General features: G+C 45.2%; 1 protein-coding gene across 1 annotated transcript; it reads left to right on the top strand.

The window, feature by feature from the left end:
* Positions 1–724: 724 nt before the first annotated feature.
* Positions 725–23,693, top strand: LOC146999840 (ubiquitin-like modifier-activating enzyme 1 Y). The gene is made up of 26 exons (XM_085834420.1): positions 725–847; positions 3,064–3,180; positions 3,303–3,340; positions 3,425–3,593; positions 3,683–3,817; positions 4,372–4,478; positions 4,688–4,778; positions 5,596–5,728; positions 7,899–7,996; positions 8,093–8,239; positions 8,350–8,526; positions 8,629–8,733; positions 8,822–8,902; positions 9,210–9,365; positions 11,351–11,516; positions 11,731–11,927; positions 13,889–13,953; positions 14,190–14,385; positions 14,937–15,011; positions 15,117–15,309; positions 16,588–16,676; positions 22,002–22,094; positions 22,217–22,408; positions 22,949–23,050; positions 23,158–23,258; positions 23,411–23,693. The coding sequence occupies exons 2-26, from the start codon at positions 3,064–3,066 to the stop codon at positions 23,544–23,546; spliced, it is 3,159 nt and encodes a 1,052-aa protein (XP_085690546.1). The 5' UTR covers positions 725–847; the 3' UTR covers positions 23,547–23,693.
* The last annotated feature ends 699 nt before the right edge of the window (positions 23,694–24,392 follow it).

Raw genomic sequence — 24,392 nt, 5'->3', positions numbered from 1 at the left:
GAAAAGGGACTATTTTAAGTAAATGGAAAAAAATAAAGCAATCAAACAAGAACAAACCGAAACACCTCTCTCTTCACTACATTAAAATTGAACGTCTCCTGCCTTCTCTGTGTCCCTTATGTCTACTTATGTATTCAAGCACACCTTGTGCAACAACGCATCAATTTTACAACAATGATTGTTTTTCATTTTGTGCCTAGAGGGTAGGAGTCCTTTATTCCTCCACTGCATAATGGCAGGTGTATATTCTCACAGGTTCTCTTCTAAAGGTACAAGTCTCACTTAGGAAGCCATTCTGAACCCCATCGCTGATGTTTTCAGCTTTAGAAGAGAGGGTACACAGTCCAGTGCAGCATTCGTATATTATTTGCTGGGTTGTAGAAGAAAGTTCCCACAGCACAAGCAAGTGACGAAGAGCTTTTGGAAGGTTTCTTCAAAGCATGCTCTCTGTTGTGTTCAGCTGTCAGGTTCTCTCAGCTGCCTGTATTGCAAGCGTTTTGCAGCAGATTTTCCTGAGATTTCATACTTCCAGGAGGAGCAATGTCCATTTCCGTGAGGAGCTAGATTGTCCCAGAGAGCTGAGGCTCCCAACAGGACATTAAAGCTCTGCCCTCCTCTTGCATATTCATTCCTGCTGGCTGAGTGCGTCATAAATGATTCATGATTGGCGTGAATCGCGCTCCTCCCTTCCGCTTCCGGCTGGGCCAGCGCCATCTTGTTCCTCCTGTGAGGAGAAGGACGCTCGTTTTGTGGAAGGAGTTTCCCGAGAGAAAGAACCTGGCTGTTGGCCAGGGACTTGAAGGTGGAGGCTGCTCCTCTCTGGGACCAGATCTTCGAGGAAGAGGAGGTACGAAGAGAGGGGCAGGGAGCGCACACAGGCACCAGCATTGTTAACAATCTGGACCTCTGTGGTGGGGGCCTCGGGAGCCCTTGGGCCGAGTGGGCAGGGCTTGTTGGTACCGCGGCCTGGAGGAATAGTACCCAGAAAGGCCTGGTGGAATAGTACCGAGATAGGATTCGGATCAGATTAAGGGGCTCAGTTTGATGTCCTTGCCCTGGGTTCAGGGGCTACAGGCAGGTACGCAGTGGTTTCTCATCGTTGCGTAGGCAGCATTGGAGAGCGAGGGGGTGGGGGAGAGGCGCGACCGAGGGCAGTGTTAGGCTGGGCCTCCAGTCTTGGGTCTCCAGTCTTTCTACCCAGGGACACCCCGCTCCATGACCGAGTGTTTTATAAAGTGTTTTCCTCGATTTGTTGTAGGTCAGCAACATAGGCTCCTCTGAAAACATTTTGGTGTGCAGAAGGGGATAGAGCATTGGTCAGCAGGGGCATATAGGAAGTGAGATATGGGATGTTATTAATTTGTGCAGTTAATATAGTTAGAATAAAAAATAGAACAAAGGACAAATTCTACAATGGCTGTTTCGTTTCTTTGTGGTTTTTCTTTGGGTTGTGTGTGTTTTGGGGTTTCTTGTTTGTTCTGTTTGGTGTGTTCTGTTTTCATTTTCCTAGAAAAAGGCACTAGAGTTTTAGACATAAACTTAGGCGTGATTCACCTGGGTTTGCCATCTTTATCATGGATTGCCTGTGCCTCTTGTCCAGTGTAGATATCTGAGATCTCTCTTGTGAGATGGATTTCAAGCCAGAGAACTAGTGCCCACGTGACACCCTGAAAAGATACCTTAGGGCCAGTGTGTAGACATTTCCTGTGAGTGCACTTAGACTCATCTGCCACTGCCATCTAACTGCCACCTTTCCATGGTCCCTGGACTCTCTCAACAGATTAACTTTAGTTATCTGAAGAACTTCCCAAAGAACCAGACCAGAATTGTTGGAATGTATAATCCATCTGCTGTAACTCTCCTGTCTGCTTTGTCAGGGCCCACATAGTTCTCATCCTTTCACTGGCCCTTCCCCTACCTCTAGCTTCAAAAAGCAGTGTATATAATGTGGGATTCTGTTTTATTGTTTAGAGATCCGCAGTTTCAGTTTGGTGGGTCTAAGCAGTGTCTGCTCACTGATTCTTTTGGGTATAAATGTTTAAACTTCTGATCTACCTACCCTGCTTTACAGCAGGCAGGTAAACTTTACCATCAGGATGAGCTAAGAGTGAAACTGGGATCAGCCTGATACTGGAACTGCTGATTGGACCCGGACTTCCGGAGTCTGACCCAGATCATCAGGCAAACATTAGCCATATTTAAGCAGGGCACAATTTTAGAGGTATGCATTCTAATAATAATTCAGTCCCAAGTGCACAGCAAATTTAAGACATTGCTATTCTTTACAAAGAACACCCTGGCTTCTTTCACAAGGATGGGTATTATTGATTCAGAATAGGGCCAAAGATTTAGAGCTTAGAGAGGTTGTCAGAGGCAGACATGAGGACGAGTGAGCATGCGTGCATGCCCGCGTTCATTACCATTGACCTGACCCTGAGATAGCATAGGAACCACTGAGGCTGTCGATAAGTACAGTCACATCCCTCATAAGAATGGGTTTTATGGCATACAAGCAGTGTCCAGGATTTAGAGGGAACGGTTCTGGGATAAGCGAAACATAGTTTCTGGGGCTTACGAGTGGAACCTGACTCATCAGACAGCAAAATGTCACCGGGGTGTAAACTACATCGATTCCCAGCATTCCAGGAGAAAGGAAGGTAAACATCTCTTTTCTTTGCAGGATGCCTGTGTGCTTGCTTAACTTTTCAGGCTTCTCTAGTGCTTATCTGTGTGCACAAGCACTTTTTTTATCCTCTACACTGATCATTAAGAGCTGCATTAGTTTGACTATCTTCAGTGTCTTCTCTGTCAGAGAAGGATAGCATTGCACATACACATACACAGGCACACACACAGAGAGAGAGAGAGAGAGAGACAGAGACAGAGACAGACAGAGAGACAGAAAGAGAGTGACAGAGAGACAGAGAGACACAGAGAGAGACAGAAAGAGACAGAGAGAGAGACAGACAGAGAGAGACAGAGAGAGAGAGAGAGAGAGAGAACCTTTCTGAAGAGGATGTTCCTGCCACAGAGCCTCAGCTGTGATGCTCCCTATTTCTTCAGATGTCTAGCTCAGTCCTGTCCAAGAAACGCAAAGTGTCTGGACCTGACTCTAGTCTGGATTCTAGTTGGTCTCCTACCTATTCTGTGATGTTTGGCGTGCCCCCAGGGCCAACCAACGTGAGTATGACATTTGTAAGGATGGAAACAATCAGTGGGGGCTGGTGAAGTACCTCTGTCTTTCCACATGGCCCAGTCTCATTGCTATTTTATCTCCCCTGGAACTCTCTGCTCATCTTTAGGAAATGGACATAGATGAAAGCCTTTACTCCCGCCAGCTGTGAGTAGTACACAGGACGGGAGATGGAGATTGGGAGAAGGCACAGAGTGGGGAAGACACTAACCTAGAGTTCTTTGCTGACAGGTATGTACTTGGCCATGAGGCAATGAAGCATCTCCAGGCTTCCAGTGTACTGATATCAGGCCTGCAGGGTCTGGGTGTGGAAATTGCCAAGAATATCATCCTTGGTGGGGTCAAGGCTGTCACTCTCCATGACCAGGGCACTGCCCAGTGGGCTGATCTGTCTTCCCAGGTATCATCTCTTTTTGGCTTCTCCTTGTTTAGGCTCCAGCATGTGCACTGCATGTGTCTCAGTGCTATCTTCCTACCCCCTTTTCATAGTTCTGCCTACGTGAGGAAGATATTGGTAAAAACCGAGCTGAGATATCCCAACCACGCCTTGCTGAACTCAACAGTTACGTTCCTGTGTACAGCTACACTGGACCTCTAATTGAGGAGTTCCTTAGTGGTTTTCAGGTACCCTGGAGTATCCCATGCCTCCCGTCTTATCCTTCGAGGTTTGATGCCATTTAGGCTGGCACCTTGTGTCAGATCTGGTTCTGGAAAACTAGGAGATGTAGGTAGCAGGTAGAGCTCCCCAGAGGGGCAGGTTCTCTTGTAGAAAGGTGTGGTGTTATAGTGAGATCTGGATGGAGCACAGCACCTACATGGATAATTCTCCAGCCCTTGTACGAGTGAGTATAATGAGAGGAAACCCAGACTGGCTGGGTAGTCACTCTTGATGGATAGAACCTGGCTGTAGGTAGCCAGCTGTCTATTTTTACCAGATAAATGAACTTACCTGGTCTCCAGACCTTGCTTGTCTAGCACTGCTGTTATTCCTGTAGTTGGTAGTGTTTTTAAAAGCTGTTCTCTGTCCCTTGTTATATCTGACACCCATTGAGACTTGTGTGTCCATGTGACAAAAGGCTGTGCCAGCTGAGCCTGGGTGTTGGATTCTTCTCCCTCACTTCTGTCAGCTGTTTTATTCTCTCACTCCACCCCAAACCTGGGCCTATTGTTCTTTACAGGTAGTGGTTCTTACCAACACTCCTTTGGAATATCAGCTGCAGGTGGGTGAATTCTGCCATAGCCACGGAATCAAGCTGGTAGTAGCAGACACTCGGGGCCTAGTTGGGTGAGTGCTTGCCTTTATCTGACTTCCACCAAACATAGGCCAAGAGACTCCCAAGCCTTCATGTCCTCCTCCACCAACCAGTTTTGAAATGATTTTTCTTTTCCTTTTTCCTGGGTGGTATGAACATCACCTGATCTGTCTCCGTACCTTGAGTGCTGGAAGGCCCTGTGCTTGGTCTAAAGCATCACTCCCTTTGCCTCCTTCCCTAGACAACTCTTCTGTGACTTTGGAGAGGAAATGATTCTCACTGATTCAAATGGGGAACAGCCACTCAGTGCCATGGTTTCAATGATCACTAAGGTAAGGAGGCCACTCCTATAGGTTCACATGCAGAGGATGTAGGCAGTAATTGTTTTGTTTTGATTTTTCCTTTCCTTTTCCTTTTATCTGACCCTCCTTTTTTTTCCCCCCCCCTCTGCTCTCCTTCCTTTCCCACCTTTCCTTTGTCTGGGGATTTCTTTTCTATCTTTATGCATTCCCTCACATTTCTTAAAATTCTTTTCCTGCTCCCCCTTTCCTTCCCTTACCCTGTCCCCACCCAACAATTGGACTTGGGATATGTCACTAAATAACCTAGTCAGTAACCTATCAGTGAGGGAAATTAAACACTACTTGCCTGCCCTTGAAATCTTGAGTTTTTCTTTTCTTTTTCTTTCTCTTTTTTTTTCTTTATCCTTTTCTTTTTCTCTTTCTCTTTTCTTTTTCTTTATTTTGGTGATGGTGTTTCTTTTGGTGTGTGTGTGTGTGTGTGTGTGTGTGTATGCGTGTTTGTTTTTCAGACATTTTTTTGGTGATGGTGTTTTCTTTTGGAGTGTATTTGTGTGTGTGTGTGTGTGTGTGTGTGTGTGTCTGTGTGTGTCTCTGTGTGTGTTTGTGTCTGTGTGTGTCTCTGTGTGTGTCTGTGTGTGTGTGTCTCTGTGCGTCTCTGTGTGTGTGTGTGTGTGTGTCTGTGTGTGTGTGTGTGTGTTGTGTTTCAGACATTCTCCATAATGCTGCGAAGGCTAGGTTGGTTACATGGTAAACCTTCTGCCTCAGCTTCCAGGATGGTGCGAATATAAACATCCCACACTGAGGGAGGCTTAACTCTTAATCTTCTGTTTTCTTTTTCCCCAACCAGGAGAATCCAGGGATTGTCACCTGCTTGGAGGACTCCCGGCATGGATTTGAAAGTGGTGACTTCATCTCTTTCACAGAAGTTCAGGGCATGAATGAACTCAATGGCATTGCTCCCATAGAGATCAAAGTTCTGGGTACGGGAATCCTGGGGAAGGAGGGGGAGAAGTGGTAGCACAGAACAAAGGGGAGCTTGGCTCTGTGATATGGGCTGCCTCAGAATCCAAGAGGTCACTCTGGAACTTTGCACAGCAGACTGGGCTGGTCTCCAACCAACTCATCTTAGTCCTCTTGCCTGAGTGCTGGGATTAAAGCCACCATGCCTTGATAGAGCAGGGCCTAACTTGTGTCTCCCACCTCAAGTGCACCATCCCTTTCTGTGACACTGGACTGATTCTTGAGTATGGTCAGGCACACCACTTATTCCTTGGTTCATTCCATTTTGACTCGCCCCCACCCCCTCCCTGCATTTTTGGTTTTATTTTAGACAATTAGATTTTCTCTTTTAAGCTCTAAAAGGACGGAGTGACTAGGTCCTTTCTAGTGTGTGTGATTGGTAAGCTGGTTTCTGGTAGACTATGGCTGGAAAGACGGCTCAGTTTGTAAGAGCCCTTTCTCTGTGAGTGTTATGGCCGAGTTTGAATTTAGAATAACCATTCAAAATGCTGTCATGCAGTCAGGAAGGCAGCCCATGGAGGTAACTGCTACACTGGGGGTTGGAGGAAGCACATAAAGATGGATCCTGATGGGGGCTCACCTCAGTCGTCCAAACTGCCTCATCGAGAAAATGTATGAAGACAGTGTGGTAGTGATGGAAGAGTTAAGGAGGGGAGTCTACAGTAATTTAAAACACAGCAGTTTGTGTGTGCAGTAGGCCAGTGAGTCCCAGCAAAGGTGTGAGATTAACCAAGCTTCTGTAGAGATGATATCCCTTAAATTAAGACACCTGCAGAAAACTAAATTGAGATGTGTGAGCTCAACCACAGTCAAAGTAGCATGATATTTCATAATCTGTTTGAGAGAAGTGAGGTGCTTGTGAGTCTTACATATTTGATGCTGGCTTCATTCGTCTTAGCATGTTGAACTTTACTCCTGAAAGTTAACCCTGGTATCAACTCCTTTGTATTGTCCAGACTTGATCGAGTGTGAAGCTGAGTATTCAAGGTGATGCCTGTTTGCTAGGAAGTCTTTCTGCATCATGAGCTGACACTGATCAGTGATGTGAGGGGACCAAAGACCCCCCCTTTTTTTTGTATGTTTTGTATCCCTCCACCCTTGGGCTCTGTCAATATAACCTGTGTGTAAGAAAGGTGCCATTGTGGATGATGGCATGCACCTGTAATCCTAGCACTCAGGAGGGGGATGCAGGAGGATTAGAAGTGCAAGCCCAGCCTTAGTTATGGAGCAAGAGTCCAGACTGGGCTATGTGAATCCCTGTCTCCAAGTCACCAAACACATGAAAAAGAACCGCTTTTGTTTTCAACATGTACAGACTTTTTCTTTTCTATAGTCACTAAATATTATTAACCTACTGAATATTAATATAGCAAGTCAGTTGGTAAACTTCTTGCTGTGCTTTCACAAGCTTCAGTGTTTGACCCCCAGAACTGTAAGAAAAGTAAGAAAAGTTAGGTCCTATGGCTTGTATCTTTACAGAGCTTGTGTAATGCTTCGGAGATAGAGACAAGTAGATTTCTTTTCTGTCTTGTGTATGTATTTTGTTTTTGGTTTTGTCTCTGTGTGTCTCTGTTTTGAGATATGTCTGAGAGCTGCAGACATTTGTGAGCTGCCCAGCATAGGTGCTGGGCACTTAACCAAGGAGAGCAAGAAGCACTCACTCTCAGGCACTGAATCAGATCTTGGACAGAGGAGACATCTGTTCCCTACCCCAGTTTGTTTTTCTGCATTGAAACAGAAGCCAGATGTGGTGTCAGCTTCCTACCACCCAGAGTCTGAAGCTGTATGAGTGAGACTGTGGGCATTTTGTTTGGTGTGGGTAGCCCTTGGCTAGCTTTGAACTCTGAATCCTCGTGAGTTGATTTCTGAAGGACTGGGATGAGAGTTGTGTACTGTACGCCTGTGCTTTTGATGGATATGCTTTGGTTTGTTTTCTTTTCCTTTGTGTGTGATTTTTGTTTGTTTTTTGTTTGGTTGCTTGCTTGGTTGTCCCTCTCTGAGTAGAGCTTGCAATGGAAAGAAAGCTGATGTGTCTTAGGCTTGGACTGTGAGGTTTTTGTACTTGATCTTGGGAGGGTGGCAAAGGCACAGATTAGACTGGCAGTCTTCTCCATCCTTTTCATCTTCCAGGTCCCTATACCTTTAGTATCTGTGATACCTCCAGCTTCTCTGAGTACATCCGTGGAGGCATTGTCAGTCAAGTGAAAGTACCTCGGAAGATCAGTTTTGTGAGTAGGTGGTGAGGGGCTGTGAGTAGAAGGACTCCTGCTTTTGAGATTTATAGGTTGTTCATATCTGGTCTCACGACACTCCATTATCCACAGAAACCCCTACTCGCCTCACTGGCAGAGCCAGAGTTTGTGGTCACAGATTTTGCTAAGTGCTGTCATCCTGCTCAGCTTCACATTGGCTTCCAGGCCCTGCATCAGTTCTGTACTCAGCACAGCAGGCCTCCTCGGCCCCATAATGAGGTAAATGAGTGGGAAGCCAGCCAGGAACCTCTGATTTGTCTGTTTCCAATACCTGTTCTTCCTCCAGTAGGGCCTGATAGGCTCTATCCAGGTTCCTTTTGTCCAACCAGGAGGATGCTGAGGAATTGGTGACCTTAGCCCAAGCTGTGAATGCTCAAGCTTTGCCAGCAGTCCAACAGGATTGCCTGGACATAGACCTTATCCGGAAGTTGGCCTATGTAGCAGCTGGGGATCTGGCACCCATGAATGCCTTCTTTGGTGGTTTGGCTGCCCAGGAGGTCATGAAGGTCAGCCCTAGTGGGGAAGGGTGTGGCTGCTGTGTGTTTCTGATGCCATCACTGCCTTTTAGTCCAGTTAGGCTACTGCTACTGACAGCCTTCTTTCCCCAGGCTTGTTCTGGAAAGTTTATGCCCATTAGGCAGTGGCTGTACTTTGATGCCCTTGAATGTCTCCCGGAGCACAGAGTGGCCTTCATGGAAGATAAGTGCCTGCCAGTAAGTCTGTGGGGGCAGTGGGAAACTTTGGGATCGTCTTGAGGAATGTGTCGCTCTAACCTGTCTGTACTCATTCACATAAATCCAGCGCCAGAACCGTTACGATGGGCAAGTGGCTGTATTTGGATCAGACCTACAAGAGGAGCTTGGCAAGCAGAAATACTTCCTGGTGATTGACACTAATGGCCTCTGTCCACCCTTTCTGAAAGGATCTCTCTTTCCCTGATCCTTTTGGGGAGGGGTCTTTTGGTTTTTCATGACCTGATTACATCACCTATTCTGTCTTGTGGTGGGTTGAGGAAAGGCTTCAGGTACCTCTTTTTCTTTCCCTCCTCTCAGTCACCCATAGGAATGTGCATCCCTGTGAATGGAATGTTTGTCACTACACGGTCTTGTGTTCGGTTGGTGTTTTCTTTTGGGAGTAAGGAGTGGTGGGTTAGCTTATGCCATCCCTGTTCACTCTGACCAACTTCTAGGTAGGTGCAGGCGCCATTGGGTGTGAGCTGCTCAAGAACTTTGCCATGATTGGCCTTGGCTGTGGGGAGGATGGAGAAATCACAGTTACAGACATGGACACCATTGAGAAGTCAAACCTGAACAGACAGTTTCTCTTCCGTCCCTGGGACATCACAGTGAGTAGGATGGCATGGCTTTCTTTCTCCTATTTGATTCTAACCTAAATGGCTCAGATATTTCTTCCCTCCCCTCCCACCCCCCTCTCCTCCCTTCCTTTTTTTTTTTCTCCCCCTTTAGTTCCCTCCTTTTTTTCAGGCATTCAGGTGTGAGGTCAATAGATATTTTTCCCTGTCACAGTTTTTTCATTGGCCTGGTTTTCCCTCCCTACCTAAGCTTGGATGCTCGGGCATGGCAGATGTGACATTGTGAGATTGGTAATAGGGCATTCCCTACAGGTCAGTGTTTCCTTGATCGTCTTGTTGATAATTCATCTTTCCTTTACTTCGTTTTTCATCAAGCATCCTAGACTCTAGATTTAGAAAACATAAGGTAACAAAAGAAATGTTCTTGGCTTCCTCTAGTGGGAAGATTGGAGCAAGTGAGAAGCTTCCTGATTGCATTTTGGTGTCCTCCTCATGTAACACTGAGTCTTTAAGACTCAATAAGAAATTAAATGGCATCAAATACTGTTCCTCTCCCAGATTGCTCTGTTAGTGGAAAGGACAAATTCCTTCCATACGTTTAGGAAGCCAGTTCAGGGAAGCTGGGAAGCTGTTTTCCAGATAACTAGAATCTGATGACCAAAAAAAAAGGAAGAGAGCTGAGAGCCACACATAGAGTATATGGACTACGACTATGACTACGACTACGACTACGACTACGACTACTACTACTAGTACAGTAGGATCCCACTCGTTCATACATGTACTTGGCATTGTACATATGCTTGTGTGTGCCTATATACACCTGTACTTGTGTGTACACAGACAGACAGACAGACAGACACATACACTCAGCTGTTTTATGAGAGTATGTAACCTAAAACATATTTATAAAGATGTGAGTATGGTCTGAGTCCTCAGGGGTATTCTGTACTGGAAGTATTTTTGCTGGTAAATGCTTATGCTTATCTCATCTGTTCTTGACATAGTGTGTTAAGTGGACTAACACTTTTAAATAATCTGCTTACGATTCTAACATAGGAAGTTGTGGTGCTTATGACCTACACTCCCAAAAGCTTTGGGAGACTCTTGTTTGACCATGACAGGCTACTGTTGCAGTAAGTGGCATATGGCTAATGTTAGAATCTCAAACGTGTAAGAGAAGTAAAGAGGAACTGAGAAGTAGCAATTGGAAAATGTCAGGAGGGTGCTTGTTTTCAGTGCTTATGAAGAAGGCTTTCTCCTAGGGAAATGGACCTTACCATGGTGAAACAGTAAAGGTGTGTGGGAAGACATTTGACCATGCAAAAGTAGTAGAAGCCTGAGGGAAGATAAGACATTCGGGTGTGTGGTATTTAAAGAACAGAGAGTTCAGGTGGAGGAAGCCACAACCCATGTATTCCAGAAGTGAAAGTAGAACCAGAGGAGTCTCAGTCTGTCTGTGGTTTTATTTGGGTTACTCTGGATGTCATTAATTGAAATTAGAGTAGCTGTTGGGCTATTCTGACCTTATTTCTTATTTTAACTCAAAATATTGTGTGGTGGCAAATTCCATTTATAATCCTGTTTTTTTTTTTAAAGATTTATTTATTTTATATATTTGAGTACACTGTCAATGTCTCCAGACACAGCGGAAGAGGGCATTGGATCCCACTATGGATGATTGTGAGCCACCATGTATTTTTTGGAACTTGAACCCCAAGACCTCTGGCAGAACAGTCAGTGCTGTTAACTGCTGAGCCATCCCTCCAGCCCTTCCTTTATAATCCTTAAAGTAAAAGAAGACAGAATTTTATGAATTAGTAGAAATGTAGCTGTCATAAAAGAACATTCTAATGTCCTTTATAATATCTGTTGTGCCCAGCCAGATGGTATTGGCACTGTTTGAGCCTGGTTGGCTTTGAGCCTAACCCTTTATGAGATAAATCTTGGGATATCTCTGTGGACTTTGGTCACCTCGGTGTGTGGGAAACAGCTCTGTTTTTCATATTCCCACCCAGAAATTAAAGTCTGAGACTGCTGCTGCAGCAGTGCGTGACATAAATCCACACATCAGGATATTCAGCCACCAGAATCGAGTAGGCCCGGAGACAGAACACGTTTATGATGATGACTTCTTCCAAAAGCTGGATGGTGTGGCCAATGCCCTAGACAATGTGGATGCTCGTAAGTTTGGAGTTGAGTGAGGAGGGCAAGAGCAGGGTAGAGTGTATGTATGAGGATCTTGTATTCCTGTCTTGCCTTGGTTTTTCGAGACAGGGTTTCTCTCTGTAGCCTCTGCTCTCCTGGAACTCATTCTGTAGAGCAACCTGACCTGTGTTCCTGCCTTATGTAAGCTTGCCTGCTACTCATCTGCCATTTCTTCCCATCTCCCTAAAAGGATTATACGTGGACCGCCGTTGTGTTTACTATCGTAAGCCTCTGCTGGAATCAGGCACGCTGGGCACCAAGGGCAATGTGCAGGTGGTTGTTCCCTTCTTGACAGAATCTTACAGCTCAAGCCAGGACCCACCTGAGAAATCCATCCCCATCTGCACACTGAAGAACTTCCCTAATGCCATAGAGCACACCCTGCAGGTGATCAACCTTGGGAGGAATGGGAGGTGGTAGGTTTAGGTCCTCGAGCCTTTGCCAGTCTCCTGCTACAGATTTCTAGATTCTGAAGTGTTCTGGGTCCGGAACACGTCCCATGTCTTTATACCAATCATATGTATACCAGCCCACGTGTGTTATCTATGTATCATACATGGTTTCTTTGGAGTCATCCACTTCTGATTGACAGCACTCAAAATTGTACAAGTTCAAGCCAGGCAAAATCCCAACACAAAGAAGGGGAATTCCACACAAATTGACAGCTCTAACCAAGCTCAGAAAAGGAATAAACCTCCTCTACAATGGAATGTTAATGGCATATATCAACCACATTCCAGGGTAGGCTCCATGCCTAGAAGAAGGTGGCCAGGTGGACTTCAGGTTTTTTCTTGTGCACTTCTGTTTTGGTATTACTTGTCTTGCTCGTGGGTTTTTATTTCTTTATTTCTTTGGGGTTTTACTTGTTATAGAGTTTTCTTGAGAGATGGCATGTGAGTAAAGTGGCTGGGGAGTTTAGGAGGTTCTGGGAGGGGTTGACAGAAGGAAAAAAATACAATCCAACTATATTGTATGGAAAACATTTTAAGTACAACAATTAACCTTAACCTTCTAGTTTTGAAAGAGTTAAAGAGAACCTATCAGTTGGACATGTGTCTGAAGAGTGAGAATGACCCATAAACGATGCTTTTTGCTACACAAATCAGCTATTGTTGTCTCTGCTGATTTCCTAATTTACCTGTAATAATGAGTGCATTTTTGGTGTGTTAAAATCTTACCCAAAGTGTTAAGTTAAACAGCTGGTTTTTCAGTGTGACTTCTGTCTGTGTTGTCAAGTACAAAATCTTGTGTGTCCTCTGGCTGAACAAAATGAATGCTCTACTGGACACTAAACCCAGAGCCTAGTTCTGCTTGTGTTCCTCCAGTTCAATGGGGCCCAGGGAGGTTGGGTGGGGGTTGTTTAGTTTCTGTTTGCTCCTCGGCTCATAGTGTCAGTATTTTGAGGCCATGCCAAGCAGGTGGAGATCAGGTAGGAATAGACTAGAGAGTTCCAACCAAATTCCTTTATCCTGTTTCTTGTTCCAGGTTATAAAATGTCTCTGAGTCTGTACAGCAGGCAGAGTAGCACAAAAGGTTTTAGAATGTGTTCGGTAACTTTGTAGGAGGAGACCTGTCTGGTCCTCAGATTCCTCATGTGCAAAATGTGCATTGAAGTAATACCTACCAGGGAGATTTTGTAAAGCACTTAGGCTGGATATGGGCTGTTCATATACTTTGGTAAAATTCTTAGCAGTGGGTTTGTAGTTGGCACCACACTCAGTCTTGCAGTCTGCATGTGCTCACACACTAACTTTGATGAGTGTAAATGCTAGCTAGTTACATCAGAGACTTGAAAACCAGCTGGCTACAGGGGAGTTTTATTCCACTGCAATAGGTCATAAAAGCAGGTAAGTATGTGTGAGAGTTAGAATTTAGAACCTGTATGGTCCAGTGTCTGTGTACATGCCCCAGACCATTTCTGCAGTGACCTCCTAGTTCTCAGAAACCTTGGAGAGGGGGGGGGCAAACAAAACAACAGCAACAAAAACCAGAGAAATTCCTGTTGAGACCTGGGTGCTGTTCTGCTCAGTCTAAGAGTAACTGCCAATAGGTCATTGTTCTTTTAAGTGTGACTTCTTCCCTTCTGTCTCTCTTTCTTATAATCCAAACACATCACACCTGTATTGCCATGAACATTCCAGGTTCTCACACATACGTACTTGGCTGCAAATTATGACCTCTGGTCTGGAACACGTGGGTATCCTCATTGTACAGGTTAATGCAGTCTTCACCCAGAACAGTCTTTACTAACTGGTTGTCTCACTAATGTGTACAAGAACTTTTTTTGTTTTGGTTTTGGTTTGTTTGTTTGGCCGTTGCTGACATGCATTTGTTTGCTCTGTCTGTAGTGGGCTCGGGATGAGTTTGAAGGGCTCTTCAAGCAGTCAGCTGAAAACGTTAACCAATACCTCATGTAAGTAACAGACAAACCAACAGCCAACAGAAGCCAATCAACAAAGGCGTCCTTGTCTGCTCTCCTCAAGGCACATCCTTGGTAGATGCTTTGGATAACTAATGGTTGATTGAGCCTTTTGCTGGTGGAGGGTGATGGGAAATGGTCAGGAATGACATTTTCCCTGGAGAAAGAAGGCTTGCCCAGAAACCTTACTTCTAGGCCTCTGAAGTAATCCAGGTCTTTGTATTGGATAGGGACCCCAAGTTCATGGAGCGGACACTGCAGCTAGCCGGCACCCAGCCTTTGGAAGTACTGGAGGCCATACACTGCAGCCTGGTCCTGCAGAGGCCACAGACTTGGGCTGACTGTGTGACTTGGGCCTACCAGCACTGGCACACCCAGTATTCTCACAACATCCAGCAGTTGCTGCACAACTACCCTCCAACTCAGGTATTACATACTCGGTGGATGTATTTGGCTGAGCACATTTCCAGGAAATTGGATGCTTACTATCCTCTCTCTGGACATGGCTTCTTCCAGGCAGTCTAGCTGCCACAGGCACCTCAAGGCAAGGTGTAGGCCAGGACTTGGTGCAAGGATTTGTGTTTTCCTCCTTCTGTCAGCCAGGCAAGGGGCTTAGTTTCCTTCCCAGCTGCACCTGTGGGCTGAGCCACTGCTGAGTTCTCTTTGAGGGCTGTAGTTGTGAGAAGTTTTATAGTTAAGCATGAAGTAGGTTCAAGTCCCAGGTGTGTTGGACACTGGTTCGTGACATGCCTAAGGTCTTGGTAAGCCGTATCTGTGAAGTAGGGGTGGCTTGTGGGCATTTAGAAAGGACTAACTTTCATTTCTTAATATTGCCTCATATAAATTGGTAAGTTGAACTTGCCATGTGTTTGACTCATTGTGAATTTCCCAAGAATGGTGAACCTAGGCTTCTTGGCCTGAGGACTGCCTGAGAGTGCTTCTCCCTCTGTCCTCTTCATACCTTTGCATTCTCCTAGCTTACGAGCTCTGGAGCACTTTTTTGGTCAGGACCAAAACGCTGTCCGCATCCTCTCATCTTTGACATAAACAATGTAAGTGTCCTTGGGATCTCCCAGGTGGGTATGTGGGGAGTGGGTCTCTCCACTCTTAACCTGTGGCTGTTAAGCTGACTTTCCTTTGCCATGGCTTTCTTTCAGCCCCTGCATCTGGATTATGTGATGGCTGCTGCCAACCTGTTTGCTCAGACATACGGACTAGGAGGGTCCCAGGACTGGGCTGTTGTGGCCAACCTCCTGCAGTCTCTGCCGGTCCCCAAGTTTGCTCCCAAGTCTGGCATCAGGATCCATGTTTCTGAGCAGGAGCTGCAGAGTACCAGTGCCACCACTATCGGTGAGAATGCTTCACCATTTGTTCAGGGATCATCTGTTTGTATTCTGTCCCACTCAGCCTTCCCTCTGGTGTTTGCCACTGGCCAGGATTTTCACTGTATTCCTGAGATTTACCTAGTCTGTGCTTAAGGGTTGATGGGTGGAAAAACAAAACCTCTGTATCTCATTTCTCTGCAATATGGACTTACAGAAATGGTTAATTGCCTTCCTTGTCTGATGACTTTGTCGAATTCTCCTTCTTGTTTCTTCTCAATTTATGTACTTTTCATGCAAAAAGAACCGGACTGCTCCCTGCCCTCTGGGTGTCTTGATACCTTTGCTGTTTTGTCTCCTTGGTAACAGGTCGCTTCTATTCTCCCTCTGTGTTCCTGTCCTCTCTGTATCTGCTTAAAGCACACCTCGATTTTTGCACTCTGTGTCACACACTCTGTTTTCTCTTCTGATCTCCCTGAGGAATCTGTTCTCTTGTAAAAATCTCCCAAGTTGATACAGTTCCTCAGTTTGCCTTTCAGAGAGTAGTTGTCTCCTCATGAGTGAGATTTGACCAACAATCTTCCTTTGAGACTTTCCCCTCCTTCATTCACTGTTTGTTCATAACAGTGTGTCTCTCCCCTCTCCCGACTTGCTTGCCATTTCTTTCCATTAACTAGATTCTATCTTCCTGTGAACTTAATCTAAATCACTTTGCTCAGCTCCATCGTCTTCATCTTACAAAACTAAACTCCTGTGGCCCTTGAACAACTTCTCCCATTCTCTACCACCTCACCATCCTTGAAAACCTTTGTCTACCTTTTTTGTTTGAATCTTTTGACCACTAGCTGTATCATATTAGTGGATCCACAGGGAAGCAAACTCAAAGCAGAGATTTCTTCCTGTGTCCCATTTACTTTATCTACTTTATTTAGTGTAATGGTTGTATATTAATATAGTCCTACAATTTTCTCCCCTTTTTACAGCTTCTGCATTTGTCTCTTAACTTATTGGTGGGTAATTGAGTTGCTTCCATCTTTCATGGTGTGTGAATATGCTGCTTCCTTGTTGTGAGGTTTTCATCTTTGTTACTCAGGACCTCCAGGTCTTCATGTGTTTGTATTCCTCACCCCTACTTCCCTGTGCCCTTTGGGCAGGGAATTGTTTTCTCTCCTCGACTCCCCTTCCCTTACACCTTCCAGGATGCCTCTCCCTTTCAAATACTTTTACATAAACACCACTTCCCAGTCCAGATTTCACCTTGGGCAGTGCAGTGGGTTCACCAGAGACCATGGTGTCCTTTCTGCAGATGACAGCCACCTGGAGGAACTCAAGACTGCACTTCCTACTCCAGACAAGATGCTTGGATTCAAGATGTACCCCATTGAGTTTGAGAAGGTATTTGGTGTGGGGTAGCTGGGATGGTTAGGAAGGTGGGCGCAGGTGCCTAGCATAGGCTTTTGTCAAGATTGTGGGCCTGGAGTGGTCTCCTTCTGTTTAAAAGAGAACTTTCTTTGATGAAGGGTGAGAGCTACACCTGTGCACCTAAGAGTTGAAACTTAGAATGCAGTTAGGAATTTGGCTGGCTTAATAAAGTGGGATTAAGCAGTTCTTCTCTAAGATTCATTAATTCACTAGTCCTGAGACTTGGCTAGGACCCTAGTACCTACCTTGATTTCCACAAACCACAGGTGGTCAGGACAGTATTGTTCACTATGTTCAGTGGATACATCTACAACACAATTAACTGCTCCTCAGACTTGGGAAGAAAAGGTGGAAAAACGTAAGAGCAAGGGGATTAAAAAAAACTTGGTGATTGTAGATTGTATCTCCTATAAATGACAAGAAACAAGACCTGAACAAAGGCAGCACCAGCAGGAGTTTGTTTGTTTTTCCTATTTAAAACTGTTTTTAAATTTAAGTATACGTTGAGCATATTCTTCTCCTTCCCCAAGTCCTTCTAGATCATCATCCCCTCCCTACCCACCAAACTTTAAGTTCTTTCTCAAAATCAATCAAAAACCTAGTACAACAGGACTTTCTGAAACCAAGAAAAGAAAACAACACCAGACTCTTAATTTTTTGATATTATTTTATTTATTGACATTTCAAATGTTGTCCCCTTCCCAGTTTCCCTCCACAAACCCTCACATCCCATCCCCTCTCTCCTCTGCCTCTATGAGGGTGCTCACCCACTCAACCACTCCTGCCTCACCACCCTAGCATCCCCCATGCTGGGGTATGGAGCCTCCACAGTACCAAGGGCCTTCTGTCCCATTGATGTCAGATAAGGCAGGCTTCTGCTACATACATAGCTGGAGCTGTGAGTCCCTCCATGTATAATCTTTGGGCAGTGGTTTAGTCCCTGTGTGCTCTAGGGTGGGGGCTTGGGGGGGCAGTTATTAGATATTGTTGTTCTTCCTATGGGGTTACAATACCCTTCAGCTCCTTCAGTCCTTCCCCTAACTCTTCCATTTGGGGTCCCCGTGCTCAGTCTGATGGCTGTCTGCTAGTATTTTCATATCTACTGGTCCAGCTCTGGCAGAGCATCTCAGGGGACAGCTAGACCACGTTTACTGTCAGCAAGCACTTCTTGGCATCAGCAATAGTGTCTGGGTTTGGTGTCTGCAGATGGCATGGATCCCTATGTGGGGCAGTCTCTGGATGGCCTTTCCTTCAGTCTCTGCTCCGCTCTTTATGCATTTCCTTTAGACAGGAACCATTCTTGGATAAATTTTTTTAGATAGTTAGGTGGTACCGTCCCTCAACCGATGCACTGAATATAATCTGTACTGGTTCTGTCACCCCTTTGTTGGGTATTTCCACTAATGTCATCCTTGTTTGGTCCTGGGCACCTAACACTTCCCTGGGAACTGCAAGTCCATCCCCTACTAAGTGCTACACATCTCCCTTGCCTCTCTCCTTTCTGTCTCCTGCCACTCCAGCAGAGCTCCTTTGCTCACACCACACTGGCCACAATAGACATGTGCTCTGCCCATGCTCAAAAGCAGCCCTCCTACTTTATCTAGGGAGCTGGTAATTTGTTGTTTCACCATACTGTGTCAACAGTGTCCTCTCTCTCAACCTCTCTTTCCTGACAGTTTGATTTTTTTTCCTTCTCCGATACTACTGCTGCTGCCCCTGCTGCTGCTGCTGCCTCTACTTCTACTACTACTACTACTACTACTACTTCTACTACTACTACTACTACTACTACTACTACTACTACTACTACTACTTTACTACTTTTCTTTTAAAAAAGATTAATTTATTATTATACGTACACTGTAGCTGTCTTCAGACATGCCAGAAGAGGGCATCAGATCTCAGTTTGGGTGTTTGTGAGCCACCATAGGGTTGCTGGGATTTGAACTCAGGACCTTTGTAAGAGCAGTCAGTGCTCCTACCCTCTGAGCCATCTCACCAGCCCCCTAGATCTTTTCTACAGGCTTTCACTTTTCCTCTGTGGACCAGACTCAGAGTACTCTAATTAATCTGGATGTTAAGAGCTTTAGGGAGGAAGCTACCTCACACAAGGAATGTCACCTTGCCTGAGCTATGTTTTGACTTTTTTTGTACAAAAGCCCTAATTGAAGCTTGAGTCCTCTGCCCAGTGACTCTTTGCTGTTGATTAAAAATGTTTTTAAGACAGCATTTATGTTGCCTAGGGTGACTTGAACTTAGGGTCATTCTGTCTCTGTGCCTGTATGCTGGGATTACAAGAATGCAGTACTGTGACTGCTGTGGGCTCATAAGAAGACTGATAGATTTCTTTTAGAGGGAGATTGGGTGAGCAGCACCATCTCTTTTCCCGGTAGGTCTTGATGATCGCATTAGATTGTCCTTGCTGACATTGACATTGCCCAAGCTGGTAGTGCAGCCTGTGGTGCCATGTTACCTGTCAGTGCTGGTCATCATCAGGAGCTTCTTGGAAAAACTCTTATCAAAATAAAACATCACCCCCACAAAAAACTGTCTACTTCATTATGTATTGGCTAAGTCCCTTAAATGTAGATTAGTCCTAGTTCTTCCTCCTAGCCCCATGCTCCCTTAAATGAGACTCAGACAGATGCAAAATATATTTACAGATATTTTGGCTGTATAGCTAGGCTCGTCTCTGACAGGACTTAACTCAATATAACCATTTATTTTAGTCTACATTCTGCCACAGGGCTGGCTTTACCATGTGTTGGCCAGCCCAGGACAAATCTCCTGTGCCTGGCTCTATCCCAGTATTCTTTCTGCCTCCTGCATGTCCCCCTTCTATTCTATCCTTTCCTGTAGAGTCCATAGGATTTTTAATTGACAGGTATATACTGCTTTACTCTCTGAGTTCCTATGAGCTTTGCTCAGGCGACTTACAAGGCCTTGTCCTCCTGGTGTCCTCCATCCCCTCACTCTCTCTGCCTCCTTTTCCAGAAGATGTCCTGAAATGAGAAGGGATGGATTTCAGGGTGGCATCCCATTTAGGGATGGATTTCCAAGGTCTCTCCAGCCTTTGCATGATGTCTGGCTGTGGGTCTGTCTCTATATTCCCATCTGCTGCAGGAGGACACTTCTCTGATGGTGGTTGAATAAGACACTGATCCCCAAACATAGAAGAGTATCAATCACCAGGAGTCACTCTGTCATTGTGGTATCATTTTTCTTTCTTCTGTCTTTGCTCAGACTGGTATCATTTGATTTTACATTAGATCCCTGGAATATCGCAGGTTCTTGTTCACCCAAGCAGTATTGGGTATGGATCCACCCCGTGTTGAGAGTCTTAAGTCAGATCAAGTATTGCTTGATTACTCCCACAAGCTTTATACCAGGGTTTTCCTAGTATGTATTGCAGGCAGAACTCTGTTGCAGATAAAAGTTTTGTGGCTGGCTTGGTGTTTATGCTTTTCTGTTGATAGCATGCAGAGCAACTTCCTGTACCAAAGACTCAGGAATCCTGTAGGGGTGAAGGTTTTGAGTAGGCATCTCCATGTGCAGTGGGTTGGGTAGGTGTTGTCTTCAGCTCTGGGGTCTTGCTCTCAGTTTGTGGAGAGCAGCCTATAGTCTTTGCAACAGCCTTGGTTATTTGAGGATTCCCATGGGACTCCTTAGGGCTGTGTAACTCAATTAGATGGAACCCATTCCCAGTAAAGGAGGCTTCCTTTGTGACAAGAGCTGGCTAGTGGAGGGACTATATCATTAAAACCCCTGTGCATGTGTTTGGTAAATGTGTGCACACACATGGGTGTGTGTGTGTGTGTGTGTGTGTGTGTGTGTGTGTGTATAAAAATGTGTCTTATGTGTATGTCTGTGTACATGTGGGTGTACTTGTGTGTATGTGTGTGTGCGTATGGGTGTATTTGTGTGTGTGCATGAGCACACAAGAGAGCTTATATTTTAGGAAGTTTCTACTTTATTAGTTTTCTGAATTCCCCTCACATCGCCATAATTTTAATGGCCTCACCCCTTATTCTTTCTTCAGTTTGTTTATCACACTTATTCCCTGCACTAGCCTAGCCTAGTGGACCTACATCCCTAGCCCAAGTACGGATGAAGCCTACTTGATCATGGTGGACAAACTGGGGCCCTGATAGGTGTGGGGGACTGGGGTTTCAGGTAAAATGTGTATCTTAGTATCTGGACCTGAGACACAGGAACTGGAATGGGCTTGGGGTTATGAGAGGGAGGGAAAACAGGATGTTTGACTAGGAGCTGATAAGTCATTGCCATGGTTATGGGGACAGAGACTTAGCAGAGACCACAGCATGCAGGTCTACTAAAGAGCTTCCATGCTTCTGGTTTCCCAGGGAAGGCTTGCTGAAATTAGGGGATAGAACAAAGCAATTAGGAGAGTTAGGAGTGGAACATCTGTGGGATCTTTAGAGATGAAGTGTGGTGGGAATCTGCCAGAGGTAGTCTGGTCTAGAGCTAGGGATGAGGCTTGTGGATTTGATTTGAAGGAGCTGAGGGGAGAGTGTGGGGACTATGGGGGATGGGGAGAGATCTGGTTAAAGTTAGCCTGCCTGTTTTCTGGATCAGCATGGCCTGTAGTTTCCCAGAGAGGGCCTCCTGTAGTTCAGATCTGTGACAAATCAAGGAATGTGTGGAGGGAGACTAGGAGGGAAAGATCTGTGGGGTCCACTAGAGATGACTGGGGAGGCTGCTATAGGTATTCTGCTCCAGAGCTGGAGATTAGACTTGGAGGATCAGAAGGAGAGTGAAGGTCTGCAGTTAGCCTACCTGCTTTGCTGAGTGGTTTGTGAGTTCCTAGGGTCCCAGTAGACACATAATAAGGGGAGGAGTGGGACAGGTATTATTGGAATCCACCCATAGACAGAGAACTACAGGCAACTAAGGAAGTTATTTAGGTAGGAGAAATACTCTTCCCCAGTGTTGAGTCTCCTAATTGTTGTCTCCTAATTGTTGTCATCCCTGAAATCATGGAGTACAAGTAGTGCTCACAGGCTGAGTAGGTTCTATTAAGGTTTTATGTTTAGGTATTAAGCCAGACAAGGCCATGGCTTTTAAAAGGAAAGCAGGGGGATTTGAAGGAGGGAAGGTTAGAATTGTAATAATTATGTTTGACTTAAAACAACAACAACAAAATTGAAAATACCTGCATGCATTTACTTCAAATGGTCATCAGAGTTAACACAGTACATAGTTGGGGGAGACACTGGGATCCTAAGTAGACATTCACTCTCTTAATTCTCCACTCCAAAACAAAAAACAAAAAAAAAGGATGACGACAGCAACTTTCACATGGATTTCATTGTGGCAGCATCCAACCTCCGAGCCGAAAACTATGGCATTTCCCCAGCAGACCGGCACAAGGTAATAGGAGTCTGTGATGTACCACTGACCCTTGCCCAAGCTGATTTTCCTTCATTTGGGCCTTTGTAGAACCCTACTTCCTCCTAAACAGTAATCCCTGGTGGTCACTGTCTGTCTTACAGAGCAAACTGATTGCAGGCAAGATCATCCCAGCCATTGCAACCACCACATCTGCTATAGTTGGTCTTGTGTGTCTGGAGCTGTACAAGGTGGTTCAGGGCCACCAACAACTGGAGTCTTACAAAAACAGTTTTATCAACTTGGCTCTGCCTTTGTTTAGCTTCTCTGCACCTCTGGCTCCAGCGTGTCATCAGGTATGGGACCTCCAAGAATAGGAAATTTTGATGTTACCATTCAGGGATGCTGAGTACATCAATACAGTGTGTTTGTGTGTGTTCTGTGAGTGTCTGTGTGCCCGTGCGTGCCTTTGTGCATGGGTGTGGGGCGTGGGGAGCAGTTTGCTTCTCAGCAGATAAGGTGTTACATCACTAAGATATATTTTGAATACCTGTGTTCATTCATCAAACGCATGGACAACATAATTGTAGTACTGGCTCAGGTATTGCTAGAATGTGAGATTCTGTGTCAACGAAGCAGGAAAGAAAAAAAAAAGCAGGAAGGGTGCTGACACAAACAGTTCATGGAGAGCTAAGAGGGATGTTAAATGAGGGAAAGGGAAACCAGGGACTTAGCAGTGCGTACGTATCCTTTTCTTTACAAAGACTCAAGCTGCCTAATCATGGTTAGGTAATGCCACAAGTGTGTTTTTGATTATTGAGCTGTGGTTAATGCACTTGTAATATGTTAAGAACATTTGGGGTAGTCCCCTCTTAGCACTTACCTTTGTCCCCTAGTACTATGATCAAGAGTGGACATTGTGGGATCGCTTTGATGTGCAGGGACTGCAACCTAGCGGTGAGGAGATGACCCTGCAGCAGTTTCTAGACTACTTTAAGGTAGGGCTCCTTCCTGTGTGAATTCCCCCTTTTTGGGGTCTGCCCACTTGGTTTAGCAGCACTATCCATCTCACAGTCACCACTCCTATCTCTTCTAACCTCTGCAGACAGAGCACAAGCTGGAAGTCATCATGGTGTCCCAGGGTGTGTCCATGCTCTATTCTGTCTTTATGCCAGCCAGCAAGCTCAAGGAACGGTTGGATCAGCCGTGAGTTAGCCTCTGGGCTGATGGGAGTGTAAGCCTTGGATGGGATTCTCAACAACCCAGTGTGGTTCCCCATTCTTTTTCTACAATCTGCTGCCACATTTCCTTCTATGTTTGGTTGCTTCCTTCTTAAGTCTCCTGCTCTTTGATTTCAGGATGACAGAGATCGTGAGCTGTGTGTCAAAGCAAAAACTGGGACATCATGTGAAGTCCCTTGTGTTTGAGCTGTGCTGCAACAGTGACAGTGGAGACGACATAGAGGTTCCTTATGTACGATACATCATCCGCTGATCTCTTACTGACTCAGTTCTTTCAGATCTCTCAGTCTATATCAGAACCTTTCTAGTTATGATGAAATGTCAATTTAAACCTCCTTGTTCCTAAGAACTTTTCTTAGTGCTGTTTTTACATTGTTAAGAACTGAAATTCATAATAATAAATTTTCAGCCTGTAAGTAGTAGAGTGTCTTCCTCTCCTCTGAAGGGTGGGTGTGCTGCTGTCCCTAGGAAGAAGTGGACTCCTTATCCTAAACTGCAATTCTTAAAAGGTGACAAGAGTCCAGCTGCACAGAAGCAGCATGGACATTATCCTGTATTCAGATACAATAGTGAAGATTAAACTTCAGCTGTTCTCATTGCTCTTGCCATTTCTGCTTAGGGAGAAATGGTGTGATCCCTGTGGCAGTAAGGCCATCATGAGGAGGTCAGCCCTTACCTAATGTTAATACCCTTTCTTTTCTCTTGCCACATGTCAGTCCTAGTGATGTTCAGCTGAAGCAGAGGCTCCAGTCCTGGCTGGTCTGGGTTAGGATCCTGTGTCTTACTTTATCTTGTCTCCTGATTTGTCTTTTTTTTCTGCCACTTGCTCATCTGAGATAAGGGGATAAAAGGTTGTTACTAGAAAAAGGGGCCCTAAAATTGGTTGCTACTTAACACCACTTTAGTGTATTATCATTATTATTATTATTATTATTATTACTAAATATGTTGATTTAGCCTAGGCTTTCATGTAATCGGCCTCCTTTACTTTGGACAGCTCTTTAAATGTAAGGTCATTAGGCCAGCTGTGCTGTCTGTTGTCAACTGGCTTCCCACCTTTACATGTGCCTTGTTTTTCTGCTTGACTCAGAACTGTATG

Source organism: Mus caroli, unplaced genomic scaffold (assembly GCF_978045245.1).
Source record: "Mus caroli unplaced genomic scaffold, Mus_caroli_1 scaffold_34, whole genome shotgun sequence".
Classification (NCBI taxonomy): domain Eukaryota; kingdom Metazoa; phylum Chordata; class Mammalia; order Rodentia; family Muridae; genus Mus; species Mus caroli.
The sequence above is the reverse complement of the archived record's forward strand: the minus strand, read 5'-3'. Positions and strand labels throughout refer to the sequence as shown.